Source organism: Ascaphus truei, chromosome 4, assembly GCF_040206685.1.
Source record: "Ascaphus truei isolate aAscTru1 chromosome 4, aAscTru1.hap1, whole genome shotgun sequence".
Lineage (NCBI taxonomy): Eukaryota > Metazoa > Chordata > Amphibia > Anura > Ascaphidae > Ascaphus > Ascaphus truei.
This window is the reverse complement of record NC_134486.1, coordinates 236,170,320-236,193,122: the sequence shown is the minus strand read 5'-3', so window position 1 is coordinate 236,193,122 and position 22,803 is coordinate 236,170,320. Positions and strand designations below refer to the sequence as shown.

Sequence of the window (22,803 nt, the reverse complement as noted above, 5' to 3'; positions counted from 1 at the left end):
ATGAATTCTGGGGCCAGATTTTTCCAGCATCTAAAGTGATAGGCAGTGCCTCAGCCAATCACCACAGAGCTTGGCAAAGTTATATCCCACACATTCAGTTCTGCAATGCTGTACTTCATGTCCTGCAGCTTCTTTTCTGCCATTTCCATTCCCTCTCTTCCTGCCTTAATCCTATTAGAGCCACAAATATGACAGCCAGAAAGGGTATGTAGAGATACAAGGGAGCAAAGGAAAGGCGCAAAAAGGCGCAAAAAGGAGAAAAAGGGACACTAGTGTAGAGTGAAAGGCAAAAAGAGAGAAGATTGCATGAAAAAGAGGATAAGGCTACAAGAAAAGTGTAGGAGCAAGTAAAGAGAGAAGGTTAATGAGGAGACAAGTGGCTACAGTATGCACCTGATAGCCCAAGCTATTGGTCATTTTGATATGTTAAGATATATTGCAATATACAAATTATGACTTAATCCAATGTGAAATAATCTGGGATATTTTTATAAAAACAGTATACAAATATATAGACAAGCTTCAGAATCCAGAAGAGTAGCTTTCATGGCATCCAGAAGAGTAGCTTTCATAGAGACATTGTTCTTAAAAACGTAACAATGCATTTCTATCAAACAATGAATAATGTACAAACTAATGAGCATTCTAGTGCCTTTCTATAACAGTTCTCATTAAAACGCAGCAGCCTTACCTGACAGGTACACTTTGTACAGCTGTCTACAATCCAGTCTTCATTATTGGCAAAGAGACGTCCATCTTGCCAGCACATGGACTGATTCTTAAGGGTTTTGTTGGGTCCGATCAATTCCCACAACACTTGGTTCTCTTCAGACTGAAATAAATTATTCAATAGCAAACTTTCAAAGTGGAATCTTAAGAAATATTTACTTACAGTACTGACATATAAATCTATACTTACTATGTTGTGCTATCCTACAGGACACCTTCCAGCAATTAAAGACACCTTATAGCACATATGGCTCCTCCTCTCCTCTATCTGCCGTTACCAAACCCTTCTTATTCCTCCTCTCTTTCTTTTCTCTCCTTCGAGGCTCAGACTGTCCAGCTTTTCTCTCCTCTCACTGTCCATGTGATGGTCATCTATTGCCCACTTATTTCTACTCATTCCCTTTTGTCTTTCCCTCTCACTTTGATCCTGGCTCTCCTTCTTTCTCTCCTCTGACTCCCCTTCCTTCTCATTGGGGACTTCAACTGCCATATTGTTACCCCTCTCTCTTGGGCTTTCCATTATCTCTCTCTAACCTCTTCTTTTGGCCTTCAACAGTGGACTGCAGCCAACACCAAAAAGGATGGCCACAGCCTAGACCTGGTTTTCACTAAAAACTTTTCTCTCTCTGATTTCTCCATTTCTCCCTTTCCTCTCTCTGACGATAATCTCATCTCATTTTCTCTCTCTCTCAGTTCTCCCCTTCTCCACCTCCATATACCCCTCACTTCTGCAGAGACCTGCGCTCTATTAAACCAGCAGCTTTTGATTCCACTTTACACTCCTCCCTCTCCTCCAGACCCTGACAACATGGTCAGGAACTACAACTTTGCCCTATCCTCCTCTCTTGATCTACATGCCCCGCTTTCTCTCTGCCGTTCTCGCCCTTCTAACCCTAGACCCTGGCTAAATTCCCACACGTGCATGCTGCGTTCCTTCACTCATTCCCTTGAACGCCTCTGGAGACTTCCTTCACTACAAATGTATACTATCCTGTTTCAACTCTGCCCTCTCTCAGGCTAAACAATCCTACTTTTCTTCACTAATCAACACACACAAGTCTAATCCATGCCAACTCTTTTCTGTCTTTGACTCCCTACTCAGTTCTTCCTCTGCTGCCTGTTCTTCTTCCTCCATATTTCCTCAGTACTTCGCCAACTATTTCAAGGAAAAGTTGGAATCCATACATCAGAACATCCCCTCTGTATTCTCCTCCCATCCTACACCTCTTCCTAACTCTCCTTCTGCCTTCCTTGAGTCTTTTTTTCACTGTTACAGAGGAGGATATGTCATTGCTGATCTCCTCTTCTCCCTCTACTACCTGCCTTCTTGACCCCACTCCTTCCCATCTCCTAAAACCTTTTTCTCCCACTATAATCCCTACGCTCACACACATTTTTAACTCCTCCCTCTACACTTGTCCATCCTTAAAACATGCAACAGTTATACCATTACTCAAATACATAAAGTTTGACTCTACCTGTCATTCTAAGTATCGTCCTGTCTCCCTCCTACCTTTTGCCTCTAAATTCCTTGAACGTCTTGTATTCTCTCGCTTGCTCTATTTTCTCACCACCTATTCTCTCCAAGACCCTCTACAATCTAGCTTCCACACTGCTTACTCCTCTGAAACAGCCCTCACTAAAAGAACTAATAACCTATAGGCTGCCAAAGACAAAGGACATTATACGCTGCTCATATTACTCGACCTCTTTGCAACATTTGATACTGCCGACCAATCTCTCCTCCTTCACATTCTTCATACTCTTGGTTTTCGTTAAAAAGCTCTATCCTGGATCTCCTATTACCTCTCCCATCATTCTTTCAGTGTTTCATTTGCTAATACTCCCTCTACCAATCTTTCTGTGGGGGTACCCCAGGGCTCTGTCCTAGGACCTCTTCTCTTTTCTCTTAACACTCTCCCTAGGTGACCTTATCACATATCTTGGGTTAAAATATCACCTCTATGCTGATGACACACAAATGTACTTTTCAACCCCTGTCTTTACACCTGCTGTACAGATCAACGTTTCTGAAACCTCCTAAACCTGGCCCTACTACCTCCTCCTACATTACTGTTGGAAGTACTATCATACACCCAGTAGAACAAGCATGCTGCCAAGGGGTCACACTCGACTCCTTTCTGACATTCTCCTCTCACATTCAAAGGGTAGCTAAAACCTATCGTTTTTTCCCTCCACAATATTACAGATACTCCTTTTCTTTTGCTGCTCAACAGCTAAAACTCTGACACAGGCCCTCATTCTCTTTCTCTTGATTACTGTAACCTCCTGCTGTCCGGCCTTCCTGCCTCTCACCTGTCTCCCCTACAATCTATTCTAAATGCTGCTGCCAGAATCACTCTACTCTTTCCTAAATCTGTTTCAGCGTCTCCCCTGCTGAAATCCCTCTCCTGGCTTCCTATAAAATCCCATATCACACACTCAATTCTCAGCCTCAGTTTTAAAGCTTTACACTCTTCTGTTCCTCCATACATCTCAGCCCTAATTACTCCCTATACACCATCCCAACTCTTGCGTTCTGCTCAAGGATGTCTTTTCTCTACCCCTTATGTGTCTAAAGCCCTCTCCAACCTTAATCTGTTTTCACTGACTGCCCCACACCTCTGGAATGCCCTTCCCCTCAAAATCTGACTAGCACCCTCTCTATCAACATTTAAGACCCATCTTAAAACACACCTCCTTAACAAAGCATAAAAGTAGCTCCGTGGCTGATACTATACACCTCTTACATAAACCTTGGCCCCATGCAGACGCACTTACCAGAACACCTTCCTACTGTCTCTGTACGTTCTTCCTACTGTACCTACAAATTAGATTGTAAGGTCTTCGGGACAGGGGCACCTTTTCCTAAATGTCACTTTTATGTCTGAAGCACTTCTTTCCATTATGTGTGTGGCCAGGTCCCTTTGGGCTACTAATTCTCTGGCCCCTCTATCACTGTAAGTCCCAGTAAAGAGTGGGCAGTGTTGGGAGCAAACCCTGCAGGGCCTGGTTATGTTGTAATGTGTGTGTTACCTAATATAGTTCAGGTATAGCCTGGTATTAAAAGAGGGGCTTATGACTGATAGGAGGCCGGCTTACAAACAACTCCCTTGGCCATACGGCCATGTGAGTGTTATATATTGATTTACTCATTTATCAATTTATCCATATTTCCCAACAACTTTTTTGGAACCAATTCCTGCTGTCTCTCTTTTTCTGGGGCATACATGGAAGCCACAAAGAGACCTGGTGCCATATCAAAAGAGTGGAAGCCCATCCAGTCACAGAGTTGCTAACTCTGCTACAGATACACTAGCCACTCACACATGGCCGTGTGAGTGTTATGATCTTAGCCATTGTGATCACCACCAATTGAATTACCCTCGCCCCCCCCCCACTCCCAATTCCCTTCCCCCCCCTGTAATTATTGCACATGCACCCTGGAGTCATTCAAGACACGTAAATTTTTACCAACTTTTATGATCTTTTTCCTCTCTTTGCTCTCACTGTTATTCCCCTATCACTGCACTAGCAGGAACAGCAATACTGGCACATAGTTACTTCCTGCTTTTAAAAGGCTTTGGCCATCTTGTTAAAGGCGCAGGTGCATTTAAGTCTTGCGCATGCGCGTGGTCAGGGCAGTGCGGTGGCCATTACCATAGGCTCCACGTGAGGAAATACATATCCCATAAGCCTCTAGGGCTGATACACATGGGCCACACCAACCAATAGGGCTGGAGAGGCAGGAGCAAGTGCAAAATTATACATTTGGCGCGCTCAGAGAAACTACGCCAGTTGGAGCCAGGACACAGAAGGGGAAGGTAGGGTTTGGGTGTCAGACTAGGCCTAGATTGCCCCTTTAGGTCCCAGATAGGCCCCAGCTCACGTATAGTTTGTGGTTGCTTTAGGGAAGGCCCCTTAGATAGGGACTCTTCCCCATTTACTGATTAGTGTCAGGGACACAGAGGAAGACGCCACGCTGTGATTGTGGTCTGTGGTCTGTGACCAGACCACCTCCATTGTAAGAGACCCTGTATGGGGCTATTATCCACACCGGAATTCACCCAACGCAGAGGCGGATGCTATCGTGGACAACATCGCTGGATCAGCGGATCCCTGTTCTTAAGTCAGCCGCACCGAGTACTGGAGTACTTGGCAGGTACCTCAACTAAGTGCACCAACACTCCACGGATAGTGCTATCTCCTACACTTTTGGGTGGGCCCTGACAATGGTGGAAAAGTACATCAAGATATTGGTGCTAAGCACCCTATGTACTTTGGGGGACACTCACTAGTGGTATCAGGTTGGGGCATTGTTATACTGTGTGGTAAATGGTACTGTGGTCTGTGTTCAGTAATGGTTGTTTTTATATACCAGACTGTGTGTATTATTGTTATTGCTCCTGTAAGGGACCTAACCCACCACGTTGGGATCCCTTGCAGATGGAGGCTGCACCGAGATGGAGCAGAATCGCCACAGGCTCCCTTGTGGCGGAGGCTCAGGGCTCCTGGTGCAAAACAGTAATAGCAGCACTGGTAGTTCCTTCTCGGTTACAGGGGAACAAGGGCCACATATATATACACATATATATATATATATATTTATATATATATATATATATATATACACACATATATATTATATATATATATATATATCACAGAAGGATAGTCCACCTGGAGGATAAACCACCTGGACCCCAAATGCATGCATCAGCTCCGAGTCTGCAGGGACCGAGGCTTCCTGTTCAGAGAGAGATCTACGTTGGAACTGCTGGGATGCAACAAACCCACACTACAGACAAGCCTGTAGATCTGAAGTTTGCCTGGAGAAACCGGAGACACCGGACCATCATACAAAGTTAAGACTTTTATATACAGTATATTGTGCCCTGATACTGTTTTGTGTTTCAGACTGGTAACTGGCCTATCCAGCCAATGAAGTAGCTAGGGTCCGGTCAGTCTAGTAAGTCTCTCAAAGAGATATAGGCTTTGATCTTATGCTTTGTTTTGGCTTAAAGGGAAGAGGCACACAATATTTTAGTTTGCCTTGTGTTGTAAAAAAAAAACCCCATGAGGGCTTTTTAAAATATAAGATCTACTATACCTGTATATGTTTCTCTGACCTCACCTACAGGCCAGTCCATTATATGTGTGTGTGTGTGCGAACTACTTTACCCAAAATTTAATTTCATGAAGACGACACAGCATAGCAGCAACAGTGATCAAATAAATATACTGCCATAACAGAATTCAATGTTTAAATCCATTATGGGACCTTAATCATATTGCATATAATGTATATATAAAATTTGCATTTAATATTGAACAGCAGCACTTGTGTGATGCATCTACAGCCAGGGGTGGGAGTGGGGGGAGTATCCTTGATTTATTTAATTTAAAAATACTTAAAATTTGGTGTTGTTGGTTGGGACTTTCCTTCTGGGGCAACAGAAGAAACGAATTCTGACCCAAAGCAGACTGAAGTATACAGCTCCACTGAAGGTGAAAAAGAAGATGTGCCTGTGTCTGCTGTAAGTGCTATGGAAGATAAAGAGCTTCCTTCTTATGAATCTACTTATCCTGCATTGTGGCCTAAAGAAAATAAGACTTTGGAGCAGAGATACTGGTGTCAACGAGGTCCCGAAACATGTAGAAACCTGAATTTAAATCAGAAGAAAAAATGCACACAATGCGCACCAGAGATTAAAAATAGTAAATTATTTATTAATAAAACAAAAAATAACCGAGGAGATCCAACCCCACCTCAGTACATATGCGTCACAGATCAGGGTTCAGTTACAATGAACAAAAACCACTAGAATAATCAAATATCAGAAAAAGGGGAAGGGGAAACACAAAATGGATGCGCCCCCTAAAAGAATTCACTAAACTGCACACCAACAAAGTGTAAAAATTAACTTTTAATAAATTTACTTAAAACATATATTACCAAAACGTTGTATACTGTGAATTAAAAATAAATTAAATCAACAGTACCCAGCATCCATGTCAGTGAATGTATGATTATACAATCCCAATTAGCAACTAGATGTTGGTGGGATGTAGAGGACAGAGGATGCTATAAGTCAGGGTGTTAACCCCTCTAGAGCAACTGTGAGACCAGATGGTAAGTATATATAAATGTATACTAGTCAGTGAGCAATTACACAGATAAAAGTCCAGCAATCCTGCTTGAATATATACCACTAGGCACTTGGAGTGATAATTTATGATATGTAAAGATACACGTGCTTAAGTGGTAACACTGACACATGCAATGATGATAATAGGGAGTTCACAGCATAGTGAAGCTGGCACTCACAGCATTATTATCAGTGAGTTACCCAGCAATTTTGTCCCTGAAGAAGCTCCTTTGCTGGAGGGAAATGCACGTTGGACGCGCAATGTTGTCAGTCTCCTACTTGGAGCTGTTTTAATGTAGTGTTTGTAGTCTCCTGGTTCAATCTGTGTAGACCTTAGTAGTTGGTTATTTATTCAAACAGTCAGTGAGTCTGCCTCCCTGCTTCTCATGACATGTGTTCACTTAGAGTTTTTGCTGGGTAACTCACTGATAATAATGCTGTGAGTGCCAGCTTCACTATGCTGTGAACTCCCTACTATCATCATTGCATGTGTCAGTGTTACCACTTAAGCACGTGTATCTTTACATATCATAAATTATCACTCCAAGTGCCTAGTGGTATATATTCAAGCAGGATTGCTGGACTTTCATCTATGTAATTGCTCACTGACTAGTATACATTTATATATACTTACCATCTGGTCTCACAGTTGCTCTAGAGGGGTTAACACCCTGACTTATAGCATCCTCTGTCCTCTACATCCCACCAACATCTAGTTGCTAATTGGGATTGTATAATCATACATTCACTGACATGGATGCTGGGTATTGTTGATTTAATTTATTTTTAATTCACAGTACACAACGTTTTGGTAATATATGTTTTAAGTAAATTTATTAAAAGTTAATATTTACACTTTGTTGGTGTGCAGTTTAGTGAATTCTTTTAGGGGGCACATCCATTTTGTGTTTCCCCTTCCTCTTTTTCTGATTCACTTTTCAGTTCACAGTTTGCACCCACAATTTTGATTACCATATTTATTTATTTGATTATTCCACTCAATTGGTGTGGTTCTGTGATCACTCCCCAACCCCTTCGTGTTGTTCCTTAGAATAATCAAATATAACTAAATGAAACTAAATCTATAAACAACATAACAATTGGTATATAAAATAATTTTTAAAAAAACAGTGTTCAATAAAACGGGATAGATGAATCCTGGATTGGCTAAAAATATAGCTAAACAGCTGCCTGAGGCTGACAGGGGGAGACGGAGACTTACATTGAAGCCCAGAGCGGGTTCCGCGGCGAACGTATTGGGGTCCGGACCACGCCACCGCAGAGATATTACCACCGCCCGAGCTTCCTGCAAATGCCGTCTCAGCCTGTCAGAATACGCGCATAGTAACCTGTCATGACCTCTACGCGTTTCGCACTACGTGCTTCGTCAGGAGGTCACGCACAAGGTCACGTACGCATATTTACATAAACAGCAGCCAATCAAATACCAGGTTGTGAATTAGAAAATATTGGGTACCAGACGTGCATGTCCTCCCAAATGCTGGAACATTTGAGAAATGTTAAAAATATTCCAAAAACTATAGCAAAAGGTATGCCTCTTACTCCCCTATAAAAGCACTTTAAAGAAGCCCATAACAATGACCCTAGTTGTATTAGATTTAAGGTATTGGAATGTGTTCCATTTAATATCAGACAAGGTAATAGAGATCTTAACCTATTAAAACGAGAACAATATTGGATTTACACATTTCAAACTAGGTACCCCACTGGTTTCAATGAGTTAATAGAACTTACCCAGTTTCTAAGATAAATATATAATGTGCATGAAATGTTTATGCAGTAAATTGATTGTGCTTAATATATATGTTTTTCTTTTAGAAATTCTGATCATGACTATATTCAGTTATATGTTATAGATTATGCATGTTCGGTATATAGCATGCTTTATATCTAAGCTTAGTAGTGAATGAGTTAATTAATATACATTCTAGTGATCTCTTTGGATGTAATATCTATATACATTGTTGATACTGTATGTATATGCTGTTCTAATTGATCTTTTGCTTTATTTTAGCTGATTTTGGCAAAAACTGCTGCCCTTAGTATTATTGGGTTATAGATATCCCTCGGGAGGACATACACGTCTGGTACCCAATATGTTCTAATTCACAGCCTTGAGAAAGGGCTCTTAGAGCCTGAAACGCGTAGGAGGTTGTGTGTTTTTTGTATTTTGTTTGTCCTTTTTCATTTTTATGTAGTCCAATAAACGAATTTTAATTTTTCACTTCTGGTGAGCTGATGGTGCTTCTTGGACGTTGCAGTCTGTTTCCAATCCATTTTTCTACTTGTTCTAATTCACAGCCTGGTATTTGATTGGCTGTTGTTTATGTAAATACGCATATGTGACCTTGTGCATGACCTCCTGACGAAGCACGTAGTGCGAAACGCGTAGAGGTCACGACAGGTCACTCTGCGCGTATTCTGACAGGCTGAGACGGCGTTTGCAGGAAGCTCGGGCGGTGGTAATATCTCTGCGGTGGCGTGGTCCGGACCCCAATACGTTCGCCGCGGAAGCCGCTCTGGGCTTCAGTGTAAGTCTCCGTCTCCCCCTGTCAGCCTCAGGCAGCTGTTTAGCTATATTTTTAACCAATCCAGTATTCATCTATCCCGTTTTATTGAACACTGTCTTTTTTTTAATTATTTTATATACCGTTTGTTATGTTGTTTATAGATTTAGTTTCATTTAGTTATATTTGATTATTCTAGTGGTTTTTGTTCATTGTAACTGAACCCTGATCTGTGACGCATATGTACTGAGGTGGGGTTGGATCCCCTCGGTTATTTTTTGTTTTATTAATAAATAATTTACTATTTTTAATCTCTGGTGCGCATTGTGTGCATTTTTTCTTCTTTTCTTTTCAAGGCATCCCCCTTCTGGGGGTCACCTTGTTTTAGGAGCTTACTGGGGAGACGCTCCGCACACATGCTGCAAGGGGATTTACATTTCCAACAAATGATATATCTGCAGCACGAGCGCTGAATTTCCTACAATATCTGAATTTAAATCACCGTGCTTCAGAGAGGTACAACGCTGCTGAAGTAAAGAGTTATTTAACTAAGGATATGTTGGGACATCTCATGAAAAATAGAGAGACTGCTAAGAGACACTACTGTACATCATATATTCTCATTTTCAAGGCAATACTTACAAGGGTGGCCCTCTAGTGGGCCCACCAGTGCTTCAACGCTTTACGGGCCACATGCCCCAAAGATTGTAAGTACTTTGTGGGGGGGACAGGCTCATATTTACTAATCGGTGCTATTTTATAAGATACATTCCAGCATCAGAAGACGCCTTGTGACCAATTCTAGTGAATATGTCGTAAGAAGCTATATTTACTAACAAAGCAAGAAGGCGGAGTAGCACTGTTTGTAAATAAGGCCCATTGTGCCTGCAAAATGTAACATTCAGGATTCTGTATGTTAGAGCTATATATGACGTAAAAAAAACTATTGTCATAAAGAAACATACCACTTTTTGTAGGTTATCAAGAAGGTTGTTAACAAGAATTCTTAGCCCAGTCAGCTCAGTAAACATAGTTCCCAGCTCCTCACAGGAGCGATCACAGAAATCCACCTTCTTGTCTGTCTTCTGCCCAACGTACTCCGTGGTAATAGGTGTGAGGAAGATTTCAGCTTTTTCACTGATGGTGTTAACATCACCTATTAGAGAGAGGAATAAGGAACTTTGTCTATATGTGCCCACAATTTTAATTCCGCTGCAGCATTGGAAGAATTGAGCATCTTTGTCAAGAAAACTCCAGTAAACTTAGAAAAACGTATCCATCTAGTAATGAACAAGGAAATGGCATGCAAGTTAAACATCAGCTGTTTCTCATTATGCGTTTCTCTTGATAAATAACAAACTGGTCTCCAAGTCATGTTTGATTACATCAACACAGCATAACTGTGTGAGAGCAAAAGGCCACTTAACAATCTGCTGAAAACCGATGCTGAGAATTCTTCAACTGACAATTTATGGATAATGCATAAACTATATATTAGTTGAGAGAGCTATATATATATATATATACTGTATGTGTCCTATAATTTCCTAGAAAATCATGTAAAATGTTACAATAAAATGTCTTGCATATGTTTAAAAGTGCAATCTTCAATAAAAAAAAATATTTAAAGAAAACCAAATGGAATCAGACCACTACGGGGGTTATCTCCTGGCTGCAAAATTGAAGAGAAACTAGTTAAAAAAAAAATTACACCAAATTTTTGAAAGGAAGAAAAGCCCAATTGCTTTAAATGGGATTCCTTTTATTTGATTAATATGGTATTATGTTTGCACTGGTTTTGCATCCAGGATACTTTATTGAGAGACCCCACTGCATTTCCCCTCCTTTAATCTAATAAAAAAGAAGCAATATAAATTAAAGGATATAATATTTCAAGGGCAAAAAAGAAAGCTGAGTAAAAAGAAAATAACCCAGTATAAAAAAATATTCCATATATTGCACTTTCTACGGAAAGTACTATATAGTGGGAAAAGAAAAACAACATATCAACGTAATTGGCTCCACCGGAAAATACTTCTCTGTCCTGTAAAAGCAATTCATGTTTTTCTTTTTACTAGATCCTGCATAGTTCCTTCTTATTATCCTACAGGTTTTTTTGTCTGTTTGGCTAATAGCAGCATCACAGTTACTTTAGACCAAGCATGTCAAAATCGCGGCCCGCGGGTCGCATGCGGCCCACGATGAATATCTATGCGGCCCGCGGCCCAGCCAATATAACGGTGCAGCGAGCATGTGCGTCGGTGCGTGGGCGGCGGTAGCAAGCGTGTGACCGGGAGTAGCGAGCACGGTGGCGGGCGGATGTGGCAAGCACGGCTGAAGGAAGAGCTGGCCTGCTGGGGCTGTATGGTGGCCGGGCACAGTCATCCTGCACTCGTGGCACGTGTGGGATGTGGAGAGGACAGCGGGGGCAGAGCCAACACCCCGACGGAGAAAGCTTCAGAGACGTCTGTGGGACTGCCTCCTGCCTGGAAGCCTGGGAATAAGGTAAGGACAATATTTTTTTTGGGGGGGGGAGGCCGAGATGATAATGGGGCGGGCAATATGATGATGGGGCATGGGAGCCAGCCTGGGCAGCTAATAATGATGGGGGGCAGGGGGTGGGGGATAAGATGCTGATGAGGCATTGGGGCCAGCCTGGGCAGATAATGATGGGAAGGCAGGGGGTGGGGGATAAAATGATGATGGGGTATGGGGGCCAGCCTGGGGTCACCCACCCAGCCTCACCCCCTGCCCCTGTCACCACCTGCCCCTGTCACCCCCTGCCCCTGTCACCCCCTGCTTCTGTCACCCCCTGTCACCCCCTGCCCTGTCACCTCCTAGCTCTGTCACCCTGTCACCCCCTGCCCCTGTCACCCCCTGCCTCTGTCACCCCCTGCCCCTGTCACCCCCTGCCCCTGTCATCCCTGTCACCCCCTGCCTCTGTCACCCCATCACCCCCTGCCCCTGTCACCTCCTGCCCCTGTCACCCCATCACCCCCTGCCCATCACCCCCTGTCCCTGTCACCCCCTGTCCCTGTCACCCCTGCCCCTGTCACCCCCTGCCACTGTCACCTCCTGTCACCCCCTGCCACACCCTGCCCCTGTCACAACCTGTCACCCCCTGCTCCTGTCACCCCCTGTCACCCCTGCCACCCCCTGTCACCCCGTCACCCCTGTCACCCCATGCCACCCCCTGCCACCCCCTGCCCCTGTCACCCCCTGCCACCCCCTGCCACCCCCTGACCCTGTCACCCCCTGCCACCCCCTACCCCTGTCACCCCCTGCCACCCCCTACCCCTGTCACCCCCTGTAACCCCCTACCCCTGTCACCCCTGCCACTGTCACCCCCCTGTCACCCCCTGCCCCTGTCACCCCCTGCCTCTGTCACCCCCTGCCCCTGTCACCCCCTGCCTCTGTCACCCCCTGCCCCTGTCACCCCCTGCCCCTGTCACCCCATGTCACCCCCTGCCCCTGTCTCCCCCTGCCCCTGTCACACCCTCTTACCCCCTGTCACCCTCTGCCCCTGTCACTCCCTGTCACCTCCTCTCAAAATATAGCATTGAAGGAATGAGGTACCTGGAGTTTTTGTTTTTTTGCGGCCCACATAAACTTAAACCTTGTTTATTTGGCCCGTATTAGCCTTTGAGTTTGACATGCTTGCTTTAGACAGATAGAAAAACCTGTAGATTTCAGTATCCATAAACATCCCAGTCTCATGACAAAAAAAATTGTCAAAAATTTCCTAAGCATTCGGGTTACCATAAAATCATACGTTTAAAAAATGATATATTTAAAAAATACTGTATACCCGTATGATTTTTTTAAAAGCTGCCAATCAAAACGTAATATTTGAGATGGGCAAAATTTTCGCCAGAATTGAAATTCCTAAAGTATTACTGAAAATCCGTCCGATGGATACAAAATCCCAATCCAAACCAGCAGATGCAATCCGAATCCGCAAGCTGATTTATTATGGGAGGAGGAGTATATAAATAGGGGTGCAGCCTCATGTTTAAGCCATTGTGTTGTCCCACAGATTGATGGATTTTGAAGAATCTGTGTGGCCTCAATATGATGACATCCGACCTCGGATTTCATTATGCGACTCGGATCTGAAAAACCCGGGAAAATCCGTGGATCAGGTTCAGACAGGTCTGCCGGTTTCTACTTAGTATGCAGTTAATTTACTTAGATTTTATGTGGAACTGCCACTGTAAAGCAGATGGAACACATATCAAAATATTTTTTGATAAGGTGTCATATTATTACTTGCTACAAGCATGTAATCCCATCAGTGTGCCCAACAGTAATATGGTGGAAAGAAGGCGAAATATTAGCAAAACGTTGCTGTGACTATCTGAGATTAAAGTCATGGTGGGCAGTGATTATTTTGTGTAGATATAAAGTTGCCTTCGTTAGTCATTTTGAAAAATTTGCTAAACACGTGTAATGATTTTTTACTTAGCAAGTCAATACTAAGAGGATTCGTTTCCACAGTTACCAGCTGCAAAACAAAAACTCCAGGGTCTGCCTTGCCGTGGCTCACAGGCTTACAGTGCTTTGGCCAAAGGGTTAAACTAGATGACCCTTTTTCAAGAGAGTATATAAGTATTTTACTGTGTATTTTTGTCATATTGGATGTAGCACTGGGCTCCTCTGTTACTTGTTGCAACAAAAACTGCACCAGATTTTTTAAGGAAATTCATACTTATCTAAGCTATTGGGATTTCTTCATTGATAAATCTGATCCAGTGTTTTTTTTCACCACTATTGACCTTGTTGTGCAACCAGAAGACTTGGATTTTTTTTCAAAAACCTCCATACTCTGCAACCAAAGAGTTGGTACTTTCCTATAAATGTAAACAGCCCATTTTCCTGTCAACATCATACAGCAGAGAGAGAAATCTGAGATTCCTTATTTTCACTCACTGCTGCATCCTATGTTATAATGAGTACTTTATAAGATGTTCATAAAACATCTTCGCAGTAACTCGCTGATGAGGAAGATTCTTTACTTACAATTAAAAAGTTTTGGTTTTATAATTTATAAATGGGCTATAAACAAGTCATTACTTAATTGTAAAGAATAATGGTGCTTTCTTCAGCTTGTACGAGAATCAATGTAATACTACAGGCCTTATTCTATAAAGTGTGATAGCACATATTTGGCGCTACCATATGGAAAGTCCCGTTCATTTCAATGGCGCTTTTCTTGCTAGTATGGTATCAGCTCAACAGCACTTTATAAAATGAGGCCCTTTGGATCCATATAATAAGATATTTATCTTAGTGACCTAGTGATAATGGCAGTGTTCTTGAAGTGAAGCAAAACCAACTGAAGGGCCAGTTCCAGCTCCTTGTGACCTTGAGCAAGACGCTTTATTACCCTGTGCTATGAACAACAAATATGTGACTCTAACATCTAGCAGGCAATTGCCAATTCTGCATTTTAAAGTTTTTGTACCACTCCAATATGTAAATATAATAGTTTTTTCTATCATCAATATGATACTTTATTTATGCCAGAATGTGCATGCAAGCTTCTAATAGCACTTCAAACTATAATACGTATACTGTCACAAAAGAAAAACACATTTATGGGCTTTTTTGGTGTTCACTCTTATACATCGAAAATAAAAAGGCCTCAAAAATGATCCAAGGTATGAAACGTTTAAGATAAATAATATTTACATTATTACTACACAATTTAAAAAATAATTGAGCAGAACAAGATCATGGAAGTGACACACAGAGAATAAACCATAATGATATACAGTAACAATAGCTTTTCTTTTTCTTTCTGCCATTCCAATTACAGAGTTACAAATATTTTGTTTTCATTCATGTATGTAATTTGTATCTATTCATGTGTGTGGATAGAGCAGAAGTTTATTCATGTATCAGTTGAGGGAAAAGCAGCCCTGTTAACGCTCATGTAATTTGCGTGGTGATGTTTTAGGACTCAGTCTCACGCAGTACTATGTAGAGATTGGAGAACCAGTCCAAATTCGTTTCCCAAAATTTCCTGGATTTTTTAGACCAAATCCGTCCCCACCCACCAAAATCTGTCTGCAGATTGGGCACTAAAACATCCTTCCAGAGCAATCCAAATCCGCCATTGGATACAATCCGGATGGATTTTTAAGAATCCGGTCTGCGGATTCCACAAACGGTGCCCAGATTAGTAAAAAAAATCCACACACGGATTAATCCGCGGAGAGAGAAACATTGGATTTCGGATTGCTCTCTAAAATGAAAAACACAGAAACTGTGGATTTGCCTTTTTGAGGCTGATCCGTGGACCAGAGGAATGAGCGATCCAAATCCACAAAAAAATAAAATAACCCATCTCTACTACTATGTCAATCTCACATTGATGGGAGACCCTGAGACAGAGTCTAAGAACCCTGCACCCATGAAAATGCTATCTCCTCATGTCCTAACCCCACCTGTGGCACATGCTAGATCCTCTACTCCAGAGGCAAGTGGGGACTCAGGCAAATCTTACATGTGTGAGGGACCTTCTAATGCTCCAGAGAGGAGACCTTGACAGCTCTGGAAAAGACTTTGCTGAAAAACTTTAGCATTATTTTTTCAACTCCAGTAGGTATCAGAACAAAACATCTAAATAGAGCTGATGGAGGAGACCTAAATGAATGGTGCATGAGCAGAGATCTGTTGGAGGAGATGAAAATATCTGTACTGTATATTGTATTGTGCTATTTTTTATGTAAGCATTTGCGAATTTGTGTTGTGGTTGTGGCATTAAAATGTGAATAAGTGACACTACAGATCTGACATGGGATAATGCTGTAATCTTGTCTCTTATTGTTCCAACACATCTGTTGTCATTTTAAGAAGCAATACAATTCTGAAGGAGAAACTGGGACTCACTACCACTATTCAGAAGCTTAGTTGAACCTTGTCTATCACTCTAAAATCTCATAATTAGCAGAAATATGAAGACTAGCAAACTGTTCACACATTTATATTAAAACAAAGATTGACTTGTTTTTACAACACTAAAATGCCTTTTTCAAACTCTTAAAGTTATTACAGCTAAACCCCGTTATAACGCGGTCCTCGGGGTCCACCCCGAGACCACCGCGTTAGTAACGGGGTCGCGCTAATTAAAAAAAAAAAAAATGGCCGCCGCGCACCTGATCGGGAGGGAGTGAGGAGGGAAGGAAGGAAGAGGTGGCCGGAAGCCCTACAAATGGCGACGATTCATCTCTCCTCCCTCCCTCTCCCTCCCAGCCCCTCCTTTCTCCCTCCCTCCCAGCCCCTCCCCTCTCCCTCCCAGCCCCGTGGTTTTTTTTCTTCAATGGCAGCCTGCCGGGGAGGTCAGAGCATGTGTGTGTGTATCTCTGTCTCTCTATGTGTGTGTATCTCTATCTCTCTATGTGTGTATATCTCTGTCTCTCTATGTGTGTGTATATCTCTGTCTCTCTCTGTGTGTATATCTCTGTCTCTCTATATGTGTGTATATCTCTGTCTCTCTCTGTGTGTGTGTATATCTCTGTCTCTCTCTATGTGTGTGTGTGTGTGTATCTCTGTCTCTCTGTGTGTGTATATCTCTGTCTCTCTATGTGTGTGTATATCTCTATCTCTTGACTAGGTCAAGTGATGAGCAGTTTAACATTAAACCTTTGTCTGCTTTTTGTGCTGTTCAATAAAAAATAAACAGAAATGTTTTCTTCTATTTCAAGGCAGTTTTACTCCATAAGGTGAACTGACAATGCAGTTTCCTTTGTAGTGAATTTATGAGAGTAGAATGGTTTACATGTGATCTTTAGTGCCTTCTTTGTGCATTTCTGTTGTAAATAGGTTTGTCTGTGTTACTTGGTGGTCTATGCATTTTGAAATCCCACATGCAACAAGGCATTGCAAGAGTTAATCAAGTGTCGCTTACTGCTCCAACCCTTCAGCCTGTTTTGTTTACCACTCAACCACTGTTCCTGCATTTTTGTTTAAAGCCTAGAGAGGAGTTAAGGACCCTTTGTAGTCTGTAGAAGAATGCAGGGGAAAAAACTGAGGATGCGATCAATTCCTGTGTAGACAGGCAGTGTAGCTAGCGCAGGCTTCAGGGAGTTAATAGCTTGACATACAGTGTAGATATTTTTCAGAGCAGCTAGCTGAGCTCACGGCTGCAGCCATTTTTTTTCCCCCTCCTTTTGCAATGAATTTTCTAGTCCTGCAGATTACGAGCGTCAGTTTATGCAACTGCAGGTAGAAAGCCACGCAGTGGACTGCCGTGAGCTGCTGTTTTTATCTGCTTTCCGAGATTTCATTTAGTAAACCTATTCATGTTCGAGTTGACTGTTTTGCCCAGCTGTTATAATGTTTTTCAGACAGCTGCCATTATTTATTAGAAGGGGGGGAAGAGTTTGACCGACTGGGCCCCTCCGATAGGAGGAGTTGGATATCTGTCAGTTTGTTCATGTATAACCGTTCTTAGCTGTATGACACAAAAGGACAAGATCTGTCTTTGCACTTGTGTTGCTCCGTGATATAGGAATTTAGGCTAATGTCACATCAATGCTGTGCACGTAGACCTTTTCTAAAGTCTTTGGCAAAATGCAAACAAAATGCCAGTATAAGGCTGTGCAAGCAAAATGTGTATAGTGGGAGAGTGGTGTGTGGCACCAGTTTGTATGCATAATTCAATTTCATAGTAAGCGTGTCATTTGTAATCTATTTGTGCTATAGAAACACACCATTGTAATTATTTGTAAACACTTTTTTTTACATGCAATACTTTCAGTTTTGGATTGTTTCTTTATTTAAAAAAAAAACATACATGTCGTTCAGCTGTATTTCATCAAGAGAACTGCTATTGCATGACTTGTATTGTGAGAGCTGTGAGTGTGTGTGCAGTGAGTGTGTGTGCTGGGAGTGTGTGGTGTGTGCTGGGAGTGTGTGGTGTGTGCAGTGTGAGTGTGTGCAGTGTAGAGTGTGTGCTGGGAGTGTGTGCAGTGTGCAAAAAAAAATTAAAATTTTTTTTTTAAATTAAATTTTTTTTTTTTTTTTTTTTTTTTTAAAAACGGGAGCCACAGGAAAACCGCGTTATAACCGAATCGCGGTATAGCGAGGCGCGTTATAACGGGGTTTAGCTGTATTATTATTATTGTTATTATTATTAAAGCAATCGATATTGAAGTTGTACTGGAATAAAAAGAACTGCTATAGACAACACTTTCTGCTATATTTACCGTGTATTCTGTCAGAAGGTCCATACAGTAGCACCTGAGAGCCACAGACTTTTCAGCATCGTGACCATTTGTTCATGTGGTCATGCCATGCTCTCTAATGTCATAAATGGGAGAGGAAGCTGTCCTCTTCCATTTCAATTGCGTTCGCTGTTCCCTGTGATGTAAATTTTCCCCTCCATGAGAGTATATCCACTCCTCGAAAGCTACAAACGTGCAAAATGTCTCTGAACATCATAAGGTCCCCTAGTTTGCTGTCACTTGTGGCATCCAAAGAATGAGATAAGGGAGAAGTTGTAATAGGTGCAATACCACCGCAAATTTGAGCTAAACATAAGTTATGAAAGGGAGGCAAGTACTACCTAATTACTTTCCCATTTCTCCCACAACAAATGGAATTAGGGCGCTCAGCAAATTCTATCTGCCATATCGTTCATGGTCAACTTCAAGGAGACTAAGAAATGGTCTGTAGATATGTTGAGGGATATTATATTCCGAGGGTAGAGGTGATTGTACCTTTACCATGTTTTTTCATAATTCAAAGCATATCTTAACACATTGTGTCTTTGCATACGTGAGGCTGGGATATACAGACTATATTGCCTTATTCAAATTCAATCTACACATATTCATTAGCCACTCCCTGCTGCACACTACATTCTTGTCTCTCATTTGTCAGGATACATGTGGACAAAAGTACTATTCAAATCCCATGTCTGAAACACTACAGTATGTAGAGAGGAGAGAGCATCTGGAATGTGAATGACAGCAGGTGACCCAATCTTCAATTAACACAGATCAGGTAATGTTGATAAATAGTTAAGCAGTTTGATTTTTTGTAAATAAAATGACCTAATGCCAGAGTTCAGTTTGTAATCTGTTTGTGACTAGAATTCCTTTAGCACTTCCCTTTCTGCTCATTTCTTTTTGAATAAGCTATGGAATTGGAATCAAAACCACGGTTTTGTATTTATTTATTTTTACAAATGCACATGAAGCCCACTCATAATATCCCCATGGTCGTAGTTTTCTGGGCAAGCTGCCCGGAGTTTAAAAAGAAGCAGCTGTGATGTAATTTTTTTTCCTGTGGCTCAAGGGAAATATATTTGGGCTACATCTGTATATATTTGTATTATGTGATGTCTTCCCCAACACAGCCCTATTTATCTTTATCACTATATCCAGCAGTAATATTTTTTTCTCAATTACTCAAGACCCTGGGGTAACTGAGTTATATGTGAAGCTAGACTCTACACATTTTAAGAGATGTAACCAAGTACAGATAAAGCCTCTGCCATGGACCAAATTGATAGCACAGCATTTTACAGCATAACAGAAAATATCACTGACTTTTTATGCAATTCAATTGTAATTTTGACACCACAATTTTTTTTTTTCAAATAACGCACATTACAATCATTACATGCATGGAGAATAAAATGTCATGCTACAGTGATTTTCCACATGTTTTCGGTGGATCCCTGGGGCTCCTTGTATGAAACATAATCAATACATTTTAACATTTTTTTTTATCCTTCTTATAATAAGACTGTACTACAGTACTTGACTAAGCATAAACCCACAATGGTTTTATCCCACATTGCAATGCAGTGGAAACTTGTGAGATATAACCATTTTACTAATGATGGAAAGTAGAGACTACTGTATACAATGTTTCAGAAACAATACACTTTCTAGAATTATACATGGAATTGTCATAGGGAGAGTTGAGTAATGCTTCTCAGAAACTAATTTTGTAAAAATCTTAAAAAAACATATGTTGCGTTAATCATTCAAACTTTTTATGATAAAAATAGATTACACTTCCCAATAGCCTTATGTTCACCGAGCGCAGAAGCAAAGTGTAACTAAATAATATATGTATTTGTCCTCTTATTTTTTTTTTAACTTATAGAACCCCTGAGATATTTACTGTATGAGAACAAGTACAAATAGTTGCCCCACAGGCTAAATAGTTCATGATTTTTCCATCTATTAATGAAAGAGAAACAGTTTATGTTTAGCTAACAGGTATTTTAAAATTAAATCTACATTATCTCACTTTAAAGCAGCAGCTCATGATGCTCTATTTGGAGGGGGGTGTATTTTTTGTACCCCCTAAACTGGGGAGCACTCTGATCTCTAGACTCTAGGGACCCCTGCTTCACAAGTTGCAACTAGTTTTGTGCACCGGGCAACAGTACTTGCCTGGAGTACCAAATATGGCCATGAGGTCCCCATCAGACTAGCTACAGCGGCAAGAAGACAGCTGCAAAAACGTTCTGTTGCTGACCCCATGGCTATATTGTTGGTTTTGTTCTGCCACACAGTGACACAGTAAAATTCAAGTATCTCGAGAACCAAGGGGACCCCAGATCAGCACCGGATACCCATCAGTTCTCGTACAAAAGAAAAAAAAATCAATAAAAAATGGGGATTCCTGCTTCAACCTTTCAAACACAATCAAATGATCAATAGTGTAAATTACATCAAAAGCAGGCTGAAAAAAACCACAGAATTATGTATTATTTCTAAAAAAAAATTGAACTCTAAAGGAGTATTACAAAAACTACCTACCATGCTTTAATTCCCTTTACGCATTCAGTGTCTGCAACACATTGGCAATAAAAACTTTATAGACATTGCAAGTATCTTCCTGGTTTTTATGCTGCCAAGTTCTATAACCCCAGAGACATTCCTTATTCAAAAATAAATGAAAAAAGTTTTAGGATCATGAACAGATGTCCATATGACTGTATTATGTTCTATTTAATGTGATAGGGATGTACAACAATGCTGTTGTTTCAATGATAGTTACCTGACTTCAAAGGGTACATGGAGATAGAACTACTATTAATCTTAGAGAATGCCCAGGACATACTTGAAAACGAGAGGTAAATCTCAATGTATTACTTCCTGGTAAAACATTTTTATAAATAAATATAACTATAGCTTGTAGAGACCAGATTCCACTCTATTCTGTCTCTATTCTCTAATGATTTTAAAACTGATTACGGTTCTCTCAGAATTCAAGACTTTACAGTTCGTTGATCTAAAACACTGAAGCAAGGATTGCTCCTTGACCTACAGTACTGACGGGATCCTATGAAAATCCAATACCTCTTCAGGGAATGCAGTCCCTGTTAACTTGCATTAAATCCACACCTTTCCCTGCTGAGCATGGACGTCTGAAACAAGGAGAATTAAACCATCATCATGCTGAGTTATGTTCCCTCCGGTATCTTGACTTCTGTGGCTTACTACTTTGTATACGTACATGGACCTCCCAGCAAATAATCAGTCTGAACCCTGTTTAATACCTGTGGAGTTTCCTAACTTTTCTTCCTGTACATTCCTAGGTAACAGAGTAACTAGAGTGATGATATATTAGTTTTGAGTAACTTTATACTGAGAAACAAAAATAGCCTACTGTATGAGGAAAATTAGAATGAATGAAGTAAGACAAAACCATATCACTATTAGTATATTTTGACATCTCATACAAAAGTTTCTGATTTTTGCACATTCTTCCCCTGCGGGATGGAGGAAACTGCTTGCCTCCTACTACCCTAGAGACAGGACAGACAACCGTCAATCATTTGGTGCAAACACAGCTACATTTCCCTTTGCTGAATTCCTGTAATTAAATCCTATACCATATAAAAGGAGTTGTACTAATAGAAAACCATTTCTCTGCTTTGGTTGAACAACTTCCCAAGATGAACTTCCTACAGTGTGTAGATTTGAAGCATAATGATTTTAAATGAACTCTTTTTATTCAAAGAGTTGCATAATGAATGTTTTATTCAAGTAGTTTCTCTATCCCTCAGCAAGGGGGGGCATGACACGGGGAGGGGGTTTTGAGGCCCATGAGATTAGGGTGTATAGGATTAAGTTTAGGTGATGGTCATAGCGGGGGGGGGGAGTTTAGCTGGAGGGAGGGTGTAAGAGTGAGGGAGAGGAGTTACTCTCCCTCTTTCCTGATTGTGGCCACGGGGATCCAGACCTCCTGCCCTTTGTTTGGGGTATAAAAGAAACAAAAACATTTGACTGTATTTGTAATGTTGTAATAAGTTTACATTTATATATAAAAAAGAGTGGTGATCAAAGAGAGAAATTCACATTCCTACGGCAATAAGGTACCAAAATATAGTAGGCTTTAATATTGAACTCCAGACAAATGCCCAC

The 22,803-nt window shown here is 41.2% G+C and overlaps 1 protein-coding gene across 2 annotated transcripts in view; it reads right to left on the bottom strand.

Moving 5' to 3' along the window:
• The window catches only part of THBS2 (thrombospondin 2), a 116,033-nt gene that overhangs the window by 42,545 nt on the left and 50,685 nt on the right, over window positions 1-22,803 (bottom strand). For both annotated transcript variants that reach the window (XM_075597052.1, XM_075597053.1), the window contains 2 exons: window positions 10,372-10,562; window positions 692-832 (listed from right to left, as the gene is read on the bottom strand). In XM_075597052.1, the coding sequence (XP_075453167.1) occupies window positions 692-832; window positions 10,372-10,562 (332 nt within the window). The remainder of the gene's footprint in view (window positions 1-691; window positions 833-10,371; window positions 10,563-22,803) is intronic.